Source organism: Lichenostomus cassidix, chromosome 8 (assembly GCF_008360975.1).
Source record: "Lichenostomus cassidix isolate B80296 chromosome 8, HeHo_3.0, whole genome shotgun sequence".
In the NCBI taxonomy this organism is placed as follows: domain Eukaryota; kingdom Metazoa; phylum Chordata; class Aves; order Passeriformes; family Meliphagidae; genus Lichenostomus; species Lichenostomus cassidix.
In genome coordinates this window covers 1,361,885-1,375,434 of record NC_139489.1, presented here as the reverse complement: position 1 = coordinate 1,375,434, position 13,550 = coordinate 1,361,885, and the positions used below count along the sequence as shown (strand labels likewise).

The 13,550-nt window shown below is 43.9% G+C and overlaps 1 protein-coding gene across 1 annotated transcript; it reads left to right on the top strand.

The window, feature by feature from the left end:
- The first annotated feature begins 1,010 nt into the window (after window positions 1-1,010).
- LEPROT (leptin receptor overlapping transcript) lies at window positions 1,011-6,194 on the top strand. The gene is made up of 4 exons (XM_085067392.1): window positions 1,011-1,092; window positions 1,511-1,586; window positions 2,383-2,569; window positions 3,729-6,194. The coding sequence occupies exons 1-4, from the start codon at window positions 1,077-1,079 to the stop codon at window positions 3,843-3,845; spliced, it is 396 nt and encodes a 131-aa protein (XP_084923518.1). The 5' UTR covers window positions 1,011-1,076; the 3' UTR covers window positions 3,846-6,194.
- Window positions 6,195-13,550: the final 7,356 nt, after the last annotated feature.

The following is a 13,550-nucleotide window of genomic DNA, read 5'->3' as shown; positions in this document are numbered from 1 at the left end:
TTGGTTTTCTTGATTCAAAATGATTTAAAATTAATAATGAAAAATGGGGGAAAATACAAATCAGGGAAGATATGAAATGAGAAGAGCTGAGAAGGGAGGTATGTGAAGAAAAGCTCCCTGGGGAGGGGGAGTGAAAGCACAAAATCTCCCTCAAAAAAGCCATTCTTGGGACAAAAATGCAGTTTTTGGGTCAGAATGGTTGGGTTTGGGGCAAAAGGCTGCTCTTGGGCTTTCCCATCTTCTTCTTGGGAGAAAAAGACTGTTCTTGCAGCAAAAAGGCCATAACTGAGTCAAACAGGCTGTTCTTGGGTTTAAAAGGCCATCGTTGAGGCAAAAAGGCTACTCGGTGGTCAAAAAGAGGGTCTCAAATATGCCATCTCGAAAATCCAAGGCTTGAAAAACACTGCTATTAAAAAAGATCTGCTTTTCTCAGTGTGGGTTAGCAGAAGGGGTAATGTTGCAGACCCTGAGGTAGCCCTGCATGAGACAAACAGGTGCCCGGGTCCATTTTTTGGGATGAAAACAGAGGTTTTCAGGATTACCCACAAAACGGCAATGCCTGAGGGGCGGGAGCTCTTTAAAGCGGTTTATGCATTCCAACCGCAGCCGTGCACAAATATACGTTTATCACGCACATATATCCATTTATCGCACATATATATCCATTTATTACACAGATACAGGGGCTGCATATCAAATAAACCCATTTTTGGGTGAGGTTGCCGTGCGTTCAGCCCCACCGCAGGGCCTCCCCTCAGGATGCCCCTCAGGTGCACAAATATACGTTTATTCTGTATATATCTATTTCTTGCACACACATAGCCATTTATTACACAGATATATGTGCCGCACATCAAATAAACCCATTTTTTGGCGAGGTTTCCGTGCGTTCAGCCCCACCCAGAGCCTCCCCTCAGGACGCCCCTCAGGACGCTCCGCCCCATGTCGCGAGCGCGGGCGGGGCGGGAAAAAGCGTTCCCGCCCACAGCCCGCCCTTTTAAAGCCTCGGTCACGTGACGCGGGGAAAAGGGCGGGGCCAGAGGGCGGAAGTCGCGCGGTGCCAACGCAGCCCGGACATGGCGGGCGTGAAAGGTAGCGGGGCGCCGTGTGAGGGAGAGAGACACGGGCGGCGCCTCGGAGCGGGCCGGGAGTGGCGGGGAGGGGTGCCCGGCACCCGGGGAGGCGGTACCGACCCTCGCTGAGGGATGCCCGGCTCCCGGTGAGGCGGTTCCCGGCGCCCGGCAGGGATGCCCATGAGGCGGTTCCCGGCAGGGATGCCCGTGAGGCGATTCTGTGCCCCGGCAGGGATGCCCATGAGGTTATTCCGGGAGGATGCCCGTGAGGCTATTCCCGGTGTCCGGAGGATGCCCATGAGGCTATTCCCGGTGCTCGGGGGGATGCCCATGAGGTTATTCCCGGAGGATGCCCGTGAGGCTCTCCCCGGTGCCCGGAGGCTGCCCGTGAGGCTCTCCCCGGTGCCCCTTGCTCACCCCGCCCCGTGCCGTTGCAGCTCTCGTGGCCCTGTCGTTCAGCGGAGCCATCGGGCTGACGTTCCTCATGCTGGGCTGCGCCTTGGAGTACTACGGGTGAGCGGGCCGGTGCCCTTCGCACAGCTTCTCCTGCTTCAAATCCATTCATTGAGGTGTTTCTCTGATTTCATGGAGCTGGTTGGCTCCTCCGGCAGAGCTCCCCTTCCAGGCTCTTGGCACGTGGCGGTTTGTTGTGATTAAACATCACTTCCTTAGCCGATATTTGCATTTCTGTTTTAAAAAAAAAGACGGCAGACAGCTCTGTGCTGCCTCAGGAAAAGCGGAGCCGCCTTGCTAAAGAGGCGTTTTTAATCTCACACAAATATTTTCCTTCATTTCCTGTTGCTTTGAACAGCCCTCTTCCCACAAGATTCCGTTTGGGATGTCCCCACCCATGGCAGGGCTGGAACTGAATGAGCTTTGGGTTTCCTTCCAGCCCAAACTGCTCTATAATTCCACTCTTCTGTGTCTGTAACCCTTTAAAAATTCCGAGGAGGCTCCTGAGAGCTCTGACACAGATATGAGAGTGCAAGGGTGTGTCTGCAGCTGGCTGCTTTATCCCTGTAATTTGGGAAAGCTGCTCCTGTCCTGCTCCAGTGCATTTCCTGCTCCCTCTGTGGTGAGAGCTGAATCAGCAAAATGATCAAAAGTAAAATAAATTACCTCTTGGTCGTGTGAGAGGTTGGATCCTGCTCCATCAACAGAGGGAAAACAAGGAGGAGTTGCCCAATTTTATGTGAAATTGTGGTTAATCCACTTTCAAGCCACAAAGTCAGATTAGAAGTTCTGCAGCAACTTTCTGATCGAAGTACCTGTTTTAACTGATGATGCATTTATTTTTTCCCCCTCCCAGAGTGTACTGGCCTCTGTTTGTGTTGATCTTTTACTTCATCTGCCCCATTCCCCACTTCATTGCCAAGAGGGTGGGTGATGACAGCGATGCAGCCAGCAGTGCCTGCAGGGAGCTGGCCTATTTCTTCACCACAGGAATTGTTGTCTCTGCCTTTGGATTCCCCATCATCCTTGCACGGGTGGAAGCAGTAAGTCCTTGTTCATTTTCACTCTCAACACCACTTACTGGATATGATCTCTAAGTGGACTGTAAATCCTGCTTTATTTTCATATGGTGCTGTGAGAATCCACTGACATTTTCCTTTTTGCCCTGAACAAAGGACTCACATGAGTGAAAAGTTTTTAGCTGGTTTTTTCTCCCCTCCCCAGCCTTGTTCTGCTCCAACACAAGATAATATCTCCTCCTCCACCTCATGCCTCTCTGTCTCATGACCTTTTGCACCACTTCTTGCTCCAGCTTCCTTTTTTTTTTTTTTATATCTTGGAATGTCTGCTTTCTGCACTCAGGATGCTGCAAACGTGGTGGTTAGGAGTTAAAAGCTTCCAGAGCTTCTTTCTGCCTTTCAAAGCATTCCCCAAGCTTTGTGCCCTCAAAGCCTGAGGAAACTCTGCCTGAGTTCTTTTCTCTTTGCCTTCTGAACTGCTCTCTGGTGGTGAGGTTTTGGTCACACTGGTTTGAAAGGCAAAGAACTCACCTTGTCCCATATCCTAACCACCCAGTGACATTTTCATGTCTCCTCTTGGTTTTCCCCTTCACTTTCAGTCCTTTCAAATTTGTGTACTTGGTCAGAATTGATTTGTAACGCCCAAATTCCCTGATATTTTTATTTTGGGGCTGTGGCCCTGGCAGCAGCAGAATGACCACAAGAGGGAACTCTCATTCATAGCTGTATTTTCAGAGTAAATGATGCTTATCTGATTAAATTTAGTTGTGCAGCTCATAAGAAAAACCTGTTTACTTTTAAATCCATGTTTTTCATGCCTGTTACTTATTTAAAAGGAGATATTTTTATTTTGTTGCATGGCAATGAAAGGAGAGCACTAATTTCACCAGATTTCTCTCTGATTTAGGTGTGTTTTAATGATTTGTAAGGCAAGTCATTATTTTCTTCTAAATCCTAGCAGTAGCTTGGCTGAGGTGTTTATTAGTGATCTGAGTGGCTGCTAATTGAATAATTAGTCACACCAATTGAATTATTGATTGTTTGTCTCTCTGCTTTTAGCATCTTTCCTGTAGTATTTTGGGTTTGTTTTTTTTAGTATTTTAGCTGATCTAATGCTTAGAAATAACTGCCCTGAGCATCATTTGCAAGACCTGCTTTGATTGTTCCATTTCTTGCATTTCAGATCAAATGGGGAGCCTGTGGCCTGGTGCTGGCTGGCAATGCAGTCATTTTCCTTACTATTTTAGGCTTTTTCCTTGTGTTTGGCAGAGGAGATGACTTTAGCTGGGAGCAGTGGTAGGAGCTCGCTGTGGTGCTGGTAATATTGAATATTTTACAGCCTTTCTCCCACCCCTCTGGGTGTATGTATAGATATTCTAATGTGTGTGGTGCATATTCATGTGGCTTGACATTAATATTCATGACTTGCTTTTTTTAAAATGCACTCCAGCCAAAGGGACAGTGCTGACAGTTGGCTGAAAGTAGTCAATAAAAGCTGCAGTTATTAGGGATTTGTCCTTGAAGTTTACAAAACATAAATGGTTTTACCCATTTTTTTTCACTGTATTTGCATTAATTTCTGGCTTAATTGCAGTGTCATTGATCCATGTGATATTAGCCACTATTCCTGTTGGGTTTATAACCATATAATCAAAGAACAATATAAAGATTATCCTAATTGGAATTGTTCAACTCGATCAATCTTTCTGCTTTAATTAGGGATGAGTTAGTATTTCCTTGACATCTCATCAATTGCAATTAGAGTGGTTTTTCTTTATGACAAAAAGCCAAATATAGGTTATACCAACTCTTACTCCCTAATGAAAGCAAAGGAAAATACCCCTGGTTAAAAATCCTGCCACTTGTGTTTATTTAAAGGTAATTTTCTCCCCACAAAGATTCTCTGTGTCCCTTTCAGCTCAACAATTGTGGACATATTGGGCAATAATGTATTTAAATGCATCTCAAAGCTGACATGACTTCTATGAAGCTTCACAAAAGGTGAAATTACCCCTGGGACACTTAAAATCACAATTTAGTGCTCAACTCTCTATTTTTTATGGGTTTGAATTGCCAAAATGGAGTGTTCTGGGTAGGATTTCTTATCTCCTCCTTGCTTTTAAAACACACTCATTCAACTCCTACTTTTTGGCTGTAAGAAAAGATTGTTATTAAAACACTATATTTTTAAATAGCATTATTCTGGTCAACATTCACATAATCACACTTAAGAAATGTTATTACTTTAGTTTTGAAGGAATACAGTGAAGGTTCAGTAATTAATTACATGAACACTCTGAAATGGAGACAGAAATCATTCTTTGGGCCAAATCATATGGGAATATGGCTCAAGCAGGGATGGAAAATCAGGTTTCAGGAAGGTTAATTCCATGTTTTCAGTGGAATTTTGTGAGGGAACAGTTGAGTGCTGAGTGTTTTACACTGAAGGATGTCCAGGCTGTCTCCTGAACATAATTTCCATGTTTAAATCCTGCTTTGACTTTTCAAGAAGTCACCCTTTTCCCCTATACAGTGACATTTTTCACTCAAATCCATGAAGTAAAAGAATACCAGAAACCCCAGTCAGTGCCTGCTGACAAATCCCTAATGCCATTGCTAACAATTCCATCTAACTCCTGTCAGACTGGGGTTGGATTCTGGAGTGCTTTCACTCCATTTGTGTACCAAAGGCTGCAACAGAAATCTGCAACACTACTCAATTACTGGTGGAGTTTTGGGGAGGAAAAGCAGCTGAGATTGAATTTTTCCTGAGAATGACCCCTCTGTGGGCTCTGTTGCAGTGAGTGGGTTCTCAGTGTGCTGGTGGCACAGTGGGACAGTGACCATGGACAATCTAAAGTGACCAGGAGGAGCAGAAAGTGCTGATTGAAATTGCTTTTTGCCAAATTCTTGCATTGTACTGTATCCCCTTTGGGCTGTGGTTGGTGGGTACCTGATGGATGTTGAGTGGAGAAGGTTAATGCTTTTTTTATTATTATTATTGTTATTCCTTAAAAGCATCTACATGCACTAATCCGTAATGTGAACTTCATGCAGTTTTCACATGGACTTTACATTTAATGTTTAAAATCGTCCTTAACAATGTTGAAATCATAGAAATCTCCCTTGACCTCTGTCAAAGTAAATTTACTTTGTTTTCAAATATTGTAAAAAATAATGTTTCAGTGGTTTTTTTCCTCCAGAGCTTCACTCCCACAAAGCTCTGATGGTCTGTGCTGGGAATTCTGTCCCATCCCTCCAGTGGCAGTTTACTGTGGTTTCTCTGAAATGGTTTTCCTATGTGGAAGTGAATACTGTGTATCCAAAGTGCCTTAATTTCCACATGATGCTGATTTTTGTGAATGCACCTCCATGGCAATATCACTGTGTTCCATCAGCAGCTGGAAATCTGTGGCTGCATTTTCCAAAGCTTCCTTGTCAACTAATCCTGTTTCCTGGAATTGGGAATGCAGTGCAGCTCTTGTAACTTTTGTAAATGCTGGTTTTTATCTTCTGTGATTGCCATTTCAACTCCTAGAGTTCATGAAGTATTAAAACATGGACATTCAGATATATTCGACTTTTCTTTCCAAGTTGCCTAATACAACTGACTTTTGGAATTGTCTAATAAACATATCTGATGCTTAAATATTTGTCTGTCTTTAATTTCAAGAGGTGACAACAGGCTGGTGTGAGGGGGAAGGCAAAACACGTCCAGTGGTGTTTTCCTGACGTTAAAATGGAAAATTCCAAAAGCCATGGAAGTGGAATTACTGTAGAATGTATTGTGGAGGTAAAGGATCATCACTTATCTCTGGTGTCCATGGTGAAGCTGGGAGCTTTTTAAAAGCAATCCATCAAAAAGATAAGATGTAAGGTAGTGCTTGAGCTCTTCCCTTGCTTCCAGGGAGTCTGGAGTGAAATCCATTGCTCTGGCAGCAGGGCAGGGATGCAGAGGCACCAGAGCTCTCTCTCTTTTCCAGCTCACTTCTCCTGTTATCAAGGTGGTAAAGATAGAAAATGGAGTTCTGGAATCCATTTCTGAAAGCTCTCACCGTGGGGAGAAATTGGTGGTGTCTGGAATAGCTGGAGCTTTCTGTTCCCAGCAGTGCCTCGAGCATGAGGCTCTGGAGGAGGTGAGGAAATTTGGATCAGAGAGCTGTGCACAGGGAATGGTTGGGAATGCTGTTTGGCAGAGTCACCTCAGGCTCTAGGTTTGCTCCTGAGCTCCCTAACTGAACCTGCTGCTGGATTTGGGAGTTCTCTATGTGGGGTGACTTGGATTTCCTGTCCCTCCCACCCTTGTTTCTGTACAGAGTTACTCTCTGTCACCTACACTTAGCTGGGTTAAAAAAACACCAGCACAGGGGGTGCTGGTCACAGTCTGGCCCTGCTTTTGTGGGTTTTTCAGTCCTCTAAGAAGCTGGTAACCTTCCTGAGCAGTTGTTGCAACCTTGGGTAACTTCCTAAAACCTTTACACAGCCTTTAATCCCATAAAATGAACTTAAGCTGGTTAACACCAGGGTGATACCCAAACAAACTGTCCTGGGAAGACAAATTTAAATTGTGGTGTTAAACTGAAAATGCTGGAAAGCTCTGAAACGAGCTTTAGAACCTTGATCTCAATTCTTACCACAGCAGGACGTTTCAGATGTGTCATTTGCTCTGCAGGGATTGTTTCTGGGCTCTGGGGAAGGATGGACAGACTGTTTCATTAAGCTGGATGCTCCCCAGGTACTAATGAGCACTGATTTGTTGAAGTGAGCCCTGCAAACACATGGCCAGGTTGTACTGGAGGGCTTGACAGGGAAAATCTCCTCCTAAAATGGGTAAGGAAGCCTTGGCTGCTGAATTGTGATCAAATTTTAAAGATCAGCTTTGGAGACATTTCCTCCAAAGGGCTGTTCTTGTATTTATCTTGTTTTGTTGGTTTGCTTTTGCCCTTTATTTTGAGGTTTGTTTTAGCTGCTTCTGGGTTATATTAAAAAATGAGTTGCAGGTGTTTTTCACCATGACCAGTACTTCACTTTTTTAATGGAATTTTTGCTTCCTGTGGACTAGTTCTATGTTATAAAAAATATTTTTGGATATTAATTTTTCTGATGGACTGGTTGTTCCCTGCTTCTTCTCCCATCTTTGTCTGCCTGTGCAGGAGATTCCTCACCTGGAGAGCAAGGATTATAAAAACATCCCTCTCTTCCCTCAGAAAATCCCTAGAGGAGTGGGAATATTGTTTTCCAAGCAAGACAAACCATGGCTTTGTTTAATGGATTAATTCAGATGTAGTGAATGTAATTGTGCAAAATTAGACATAATATTAATGATAAGTCCACGTTTTGCATAATAATAAGCCTTGCTTTTGGATTTTTACATTTAGGGAAGACTTCTGTGAAATCCTTATATTGCTGGCTATTGAAAAGAGGAATTTCAAATCTGCAGTTGCAGCAGCCCAGGTGTTGGGATCTGAACCCTGATATTTTCTTAGCTCTTTTCCTTCCCACAGCCAAACTGGTGGGAATTCCCTGCTGGAAATTGCCTGTGTCACATTGTTATATATTTTTAATTGCACATTTTCTTGGGGAATGCTGATCAAATTAACTGCTCACTGTTGCAGAGTTAAACCAAAGCAGAAATCATGTCCAAGCCCAAGTTTTATAATATTTGAATTCCTTAAATGGAGAATAATTCTGAGGCACAGAGAGGGATATTGGTGTCTCTGGTAGGTCATTTCATGTTATCAGTACCTTTGAATTTTGATTTATCACCTGCTTGGAGCTTCATTTCCCTATACTCTGACTGTGCTGCTTTCCTTTTCTTGGCCCACATGAATAAATTGCTGCCTGGATGGTTTTGTTTGCTTGAGGATTTGGGGACAAGTCAAAGGGTATTTCAAGTGCCTCTCAAAGCACTGCTTGGCATAAGAGGATTGCTGGTGACATTTGTATGTTTTGCTTACCCTTTGTTGGGACTTTGATTTTGCTGCTCTGCTCTTTCCCAGTATAACAGCAGCCTTTGTTCCCAGTTTTCCATCTTTAAAGGGGAAAAAAAAACCCCTTTACACCACCCAGAAACAAAAGCTGTGCTAGTTGTTGCTTTCTGGCTGCTGGTCAAGTTCTCCCTTTGGGAAGCTGGTGGGAATTTGGGATCAAGGAGGGATGAAAAGCCCTAATCCCGTTGGGTGGTGACCTCTTTAATCTGAGTGTGAGTTACTGCTGGGGGACAGCTGTCCCTTGGCTGAGGGGTTGGGATTCCAGCTGTGCCTCACAGCAATGGGATGTTGGATCCACAAATCCCTGTTTTAAACGCAGGGAGAGGATGTAGCAGCTTGTCCTTGTTTCCAGGAGCACAGTTAATGTCACCTTGGGTGGCCAGGTTTGTTGTCACCCAATAAATGGCAGTGATTGCAGGGAGACATTCAGATGTTTTAAAAAACTCCAGGATGATGAAACAATTTCCCACATCAAAAGTCTCAAAAGAAAGCTCTTCTAACATATTAAGAAATGCAGACTATTTCTCATGCATGCTGAAAGTAAAATTTATCTTTAAATCAGATTATACAAAATAATATAATTTAGCTAGTCCAGAGCATGCTTTTTCCCTCATTCTCTTAAAAACTGCATTCCTAACAAATATTTTGCTGCTTAATTACAATCTACAGCAGAAAACCTATCAGTTTTCATGGCTCCCTTAATAAGCAGCCAGCTAGTCATTAGAAACAATTTCAAAATGCTCAGCCCTTGCCTGGGAGTCTCAGAAGTGAGGAATGTGTGAAGTTAATTAGGGTTCAGCCAATACCCACAGTTTGGGTTGGGATTACTCCCTTCCTTTGGACACCTAAGGCTCATCCCAGGTATCTCTGTCCCTCTCCTGTTTCCCAGGGGTTGTTCCCCATCCCTGCTTGGTTCTCCTCATCTCCCTTTGGTCCTTCAGCTCTGCCAGGGGAGCTCAGGAGGTCTCAGCTCCAAGTGTTGAGCTCTGCTGTGATTCCAGCCCTCACCTTTACTCCTGGGATCACCCTTGGAGCTCTTCCTGCTCCACTGGAGCTGCTCCCATGAAAAACCAGCCCAAAGCAACTGGCTGGCACTTCCCAGGTCCTCTGCAATAAGAGAGGGTTTAAATCCCCCAGTCAGTAATTCCAGCCATCCCTGCCCTGATGGACTGAGCTGTTGGCAAAGCCAAAGCAAATCCTGCACCCAGAGCAGCTCCCAAACACTGATTTTGGACAGGGTTAATGAGGGGCAGGCAAGGGGCAATTTAGAGAGAACTCTGTCAGAAAATACTCATTAGTTCTGGCTGGGAATTGAAGACTCCCAGCTTCTAATTACTTCAGTGTTTAACAGAAAGGTAAAAATACTCTGTGCTCTTCTGTAAGGACTGACCAGAAACACTTCTGAGATGAGAAATCTTTAATCAGAGAGTTTGGGCAATTCAAGTTCCTCCTTTCGGGTGCTGTTGTCATTGTCTCACCCTCATTTTGCTTTTGGTGCCTTTGCTGGTAAAACCAGGATTTGTTGTGTCCTAGAATCCCAGGTTTGAGTTGGAAGAGATCCTAAAATCCATTCCATCCCAGCCCTGCCATGGCAGGGACACCTTCCCCTATCCCAGGCTGCTCCAACCTGGCCTTGGACACTGCCAGGGATCCAGGGGCAGCCACAGCCTATAGCAACATATATATTTATATTAAAAAAAGCACTTATTACCTGGTTTAAGGCTAAATTTGAGCTACAACACTGCCAAACTCTTAAAACGTTGTCTCATCCAAGGAGGATGCTCAGCCTGGAATTTGGGAGCTGCTGGAGACAAACTACTCTCCCTTCTCTGTCAATGCATGAATGAACCAGAAGGCTTGGGGGGGAAGGAGAAATTCATTCCCCAGAAATGCCAGTGAGGATTATCCAGAGGTTTTTCTCTGCTGTGGAAGGACTAAGCAGAACAGATGCATGGGCAGGCTGGAGAATGAGTCCTGATTTTCAGGGAAATTGGCACGTGCTCCTTCGGAATGTGCTCTTGGAGCATCCGGAATTAATCCAGGATACAAATCAGCATTGCTGGATAAGGCCAGGGATCATTCCAGGATGCATCTCATTAACTCCCACTGACATTGGCACTGCAGAAGCCTCTGGATTATATCCCTGATTTCCTCCTGTATAGGCTAAATGTTCAAAATTCACCATTTAACCTCCCTTAAAAGCTTAATTCCAAATCCCCTAAAAGTCAGCAGGAATCCTGGTGGTTTTGGTGAATTCTGCTTGAGAGCCTCGTCAGATGTGGGCAGGGAACAAAATATCTGAGTGAAAATAAAATTACAGGGTGAAAAGAAAAATCTGTTTTCCTGCAGCAAATCACCTGAAAGACCAAAAAAAAACAAAAAACCCAAACAAAAAAACCAAAAAACCCCAACAAAACCAGCTACAACAACAACAAAAACCAACCAAAAAATCCCTAAAAACCAGAATATTTTTGCTCTTGCAAGTCAGTGAGTTGAATTGAACTAAATGTTGGTGGTAGATTAATCACTGATTAATAACAGCAATCAATAAGTCAGTCAATCCTATATAATCCTAAAACAGTGAGTTCCTTTTGCTAAACCTTTAAGGCTCTGTTAATAATTTTAAAAATAGTTTTAAAAGTTAAACTTTCCCCCTAGCTTTGATTTGGCATTTTTGGATGGGTTTTAATGTTAGAACCATTTGTATTAAATGCGAAATCCCTAATCAGTGTTACTAATTTTTGAAAATCCATGTGTTTGGTTTTACTGTGTGAAGTTTGTTCACAAATGGTTTGTCAAACTTTGTGGGCTGTGAGGTATTTTTGAAACACAGGCTTTTGACTTGGTGTGAAAAATGGCCCAATTAATTTGAATTCATCTCGTTCATGCAGTGATGCTTCTGACAAGTGATGGAAGTCACAGTTGATGACAGCACTGCTCCCTTTTCCTTTAGTGATGAGAATAATTATGACAGAAATAAAGTCAATTTGAGGGGGATCATTCCCAAATAGACCCCAAACTTTTGGATTCTTTGCAGAATTGCAAGGGTAAAACCATTGTTCTTCCACGTGTTTTTCTGACACTGAAGTGTTCTTACTGCCCTCCAGTTTTGTGTAAGCTCCTGAAATAATTGTATTTTCTGCTCTGTAATGGGCAGGTAATGAGGTAAACTCGTTTTGAGGGTCACTCAATTCTTGGTTTCCTGTGGCCCTTTTAGTAATCTCATTAAGTGAATAGCAGCTAACTTTTAAATGGCAGTAATAGGTCATTCCTTAGGGCAGTATTTTTATTTGGGGACTGAGTATGGCAGCAAGATTTAGGCTGGGTTGGTCCCATTTAAACCTCCAAGCGCCTGACCCAAAATGAAACCAAAATGAGTTTTATTAATCTTGTTTAATAGTCAATTTTCTCTCTCCAAAGGAACAGGAGTGGTGGCAATGAAAATTGGTGATTTGGAGGGGAAGAGCTGCTGCTTAACTGGGATGATTCAGGGATGCTCAGATCTCCTGCAGCCACATCCAGGGTGGAATGAAGAACTCTGCATTAAATGTGACCTTTCTGAAGGGAAAACCTGGCTGCACTGAATAATCAAATTAGATTTGTGTTTGACAGCCTCCAAGTGAGACCTTTCGCCTCCAATACCTGATGAATAAGGGAAAACTTGGATGTTTGGAGATGCAGAGTGTCTGGAAATGCCCAAAAATGCCATTTTCAGTGGTGCAGGGCTTGGATATGAGGGGAGGCTGGAATGTGATGAGTGTTTGAATGCTCTGCTCGTGCCTGGCGTGGTGTGAACAGCTCTGTGTGCAAACAGCAGTGAGTTTGTGTTTGTGGAAAGGCTGGAATTCCTGCCTGGGGAATCTCCTTGGGATGCACACCCTGCTCTTTGGGGAGCTGCTTCCCAAAGACCCCAAAGAATCCCTGAATTCCCATCTCCTCCAGCCCCACAGGGCCTCTCCCTCCTCCTGCAGGGCTGGTGAACATTCCCACCAGGAATTCCATGTGCTCCCAGCCTGCTCCAGAGGCACCAAAAACTGGGAATGGCTGTCCCAGGCAGTGCTTGCTGCCTCTCTGCTCCCATTTCCCTGCCAAGTCAAGAGGGAACCATTTCAAAATCCAGCATCCCACAGATCTGAGGGCACTGCATCCCTGCCTGTCCCTTTCACAGGGACTTCATCCCCCTTTGCTGGGACTCTGTGTCCTTGATCCTTTCCCTCCTATCAGAATTCCAGGCTCATCCCTTCAGCCACACTTCCAGCACTATCTGGACACGTAATTTCCAACCCCAGCTGCTTCTTGTTCTTGCCTCTTCCCACATCTTCCCTTCCCAGCCCAGCTTTTCCTGTTTTCCCACCACATATCCCTGTATTTCTCCCCCCATGCAGCTCCTTCTCAGCCATCATTATTTGTCTAGAAAATAAATCCAGCAGAATATCAACATCTCAGCATGTGGGTCCAGCCATTCCATGCTTTATTCCCCACTCCACCTTAACAAGGATGAAATGCTGCCATATTTTGGAGACTGAAACCCAAATCTTCCAGGGATTTACCCTAAAATTAGTGCCCAAAGCTGTGCTTAGTAGTAGCCAAACACTGGACACTATGCCAGGACTTCCCTTGATGTTTAGGTAAAATAATCTGATTTTGGAGAAGAATAATGCAGCTGAAAATAACCCTGACAGATGTTGTCTCTTATTTAGGAAGGTTTTTTTCCCTTTTGGGATGGTGGGGGAAACTTCTTGTACTCATTTTCTAACTTCCCCTGCTCTAATGAAAAAATGGTGGCATTTTTTAGAATTTTTAAGTCCCCATCCAATCCTAACCATTCTGTGATTTTCATTTATTGATGGAATGAGTAGATGGGGTTTCTATTTCATGTTGGATGAAACTCATCACTGAGATGTAAACATTTAAGTAAAATTCTCTTCCCATAGCCAAACCCACAAAAGTGGCCTCGATTTGGATTAAACCACTCATTTGATATTTTTTTCTGAGCCTCTGAATCTCACAAGCTG

What these genes read in the sequence shown, in the direction of transcription:
- LEPROT (XM_085067392.1), top strand. An exon ending in TGCGCCTTGGAGTACTACGG is followed by an intron (nt 1,587 to 2,382) that starts GTGAGCGGGCCG and finishes TCCCCCTCCCAG; the next exon opens with AGTGTACTGGCCTCTGTTTG. An exon ending in TCCTTGCACGGGTGGAAGCA is followed by an intron (nt 2,570 to 3,728) that starts GTAAGTCCTTGT and finishes CTTGCATTTCAG; the next exon opens with ATCAAATGGGGAGCCTGTGG.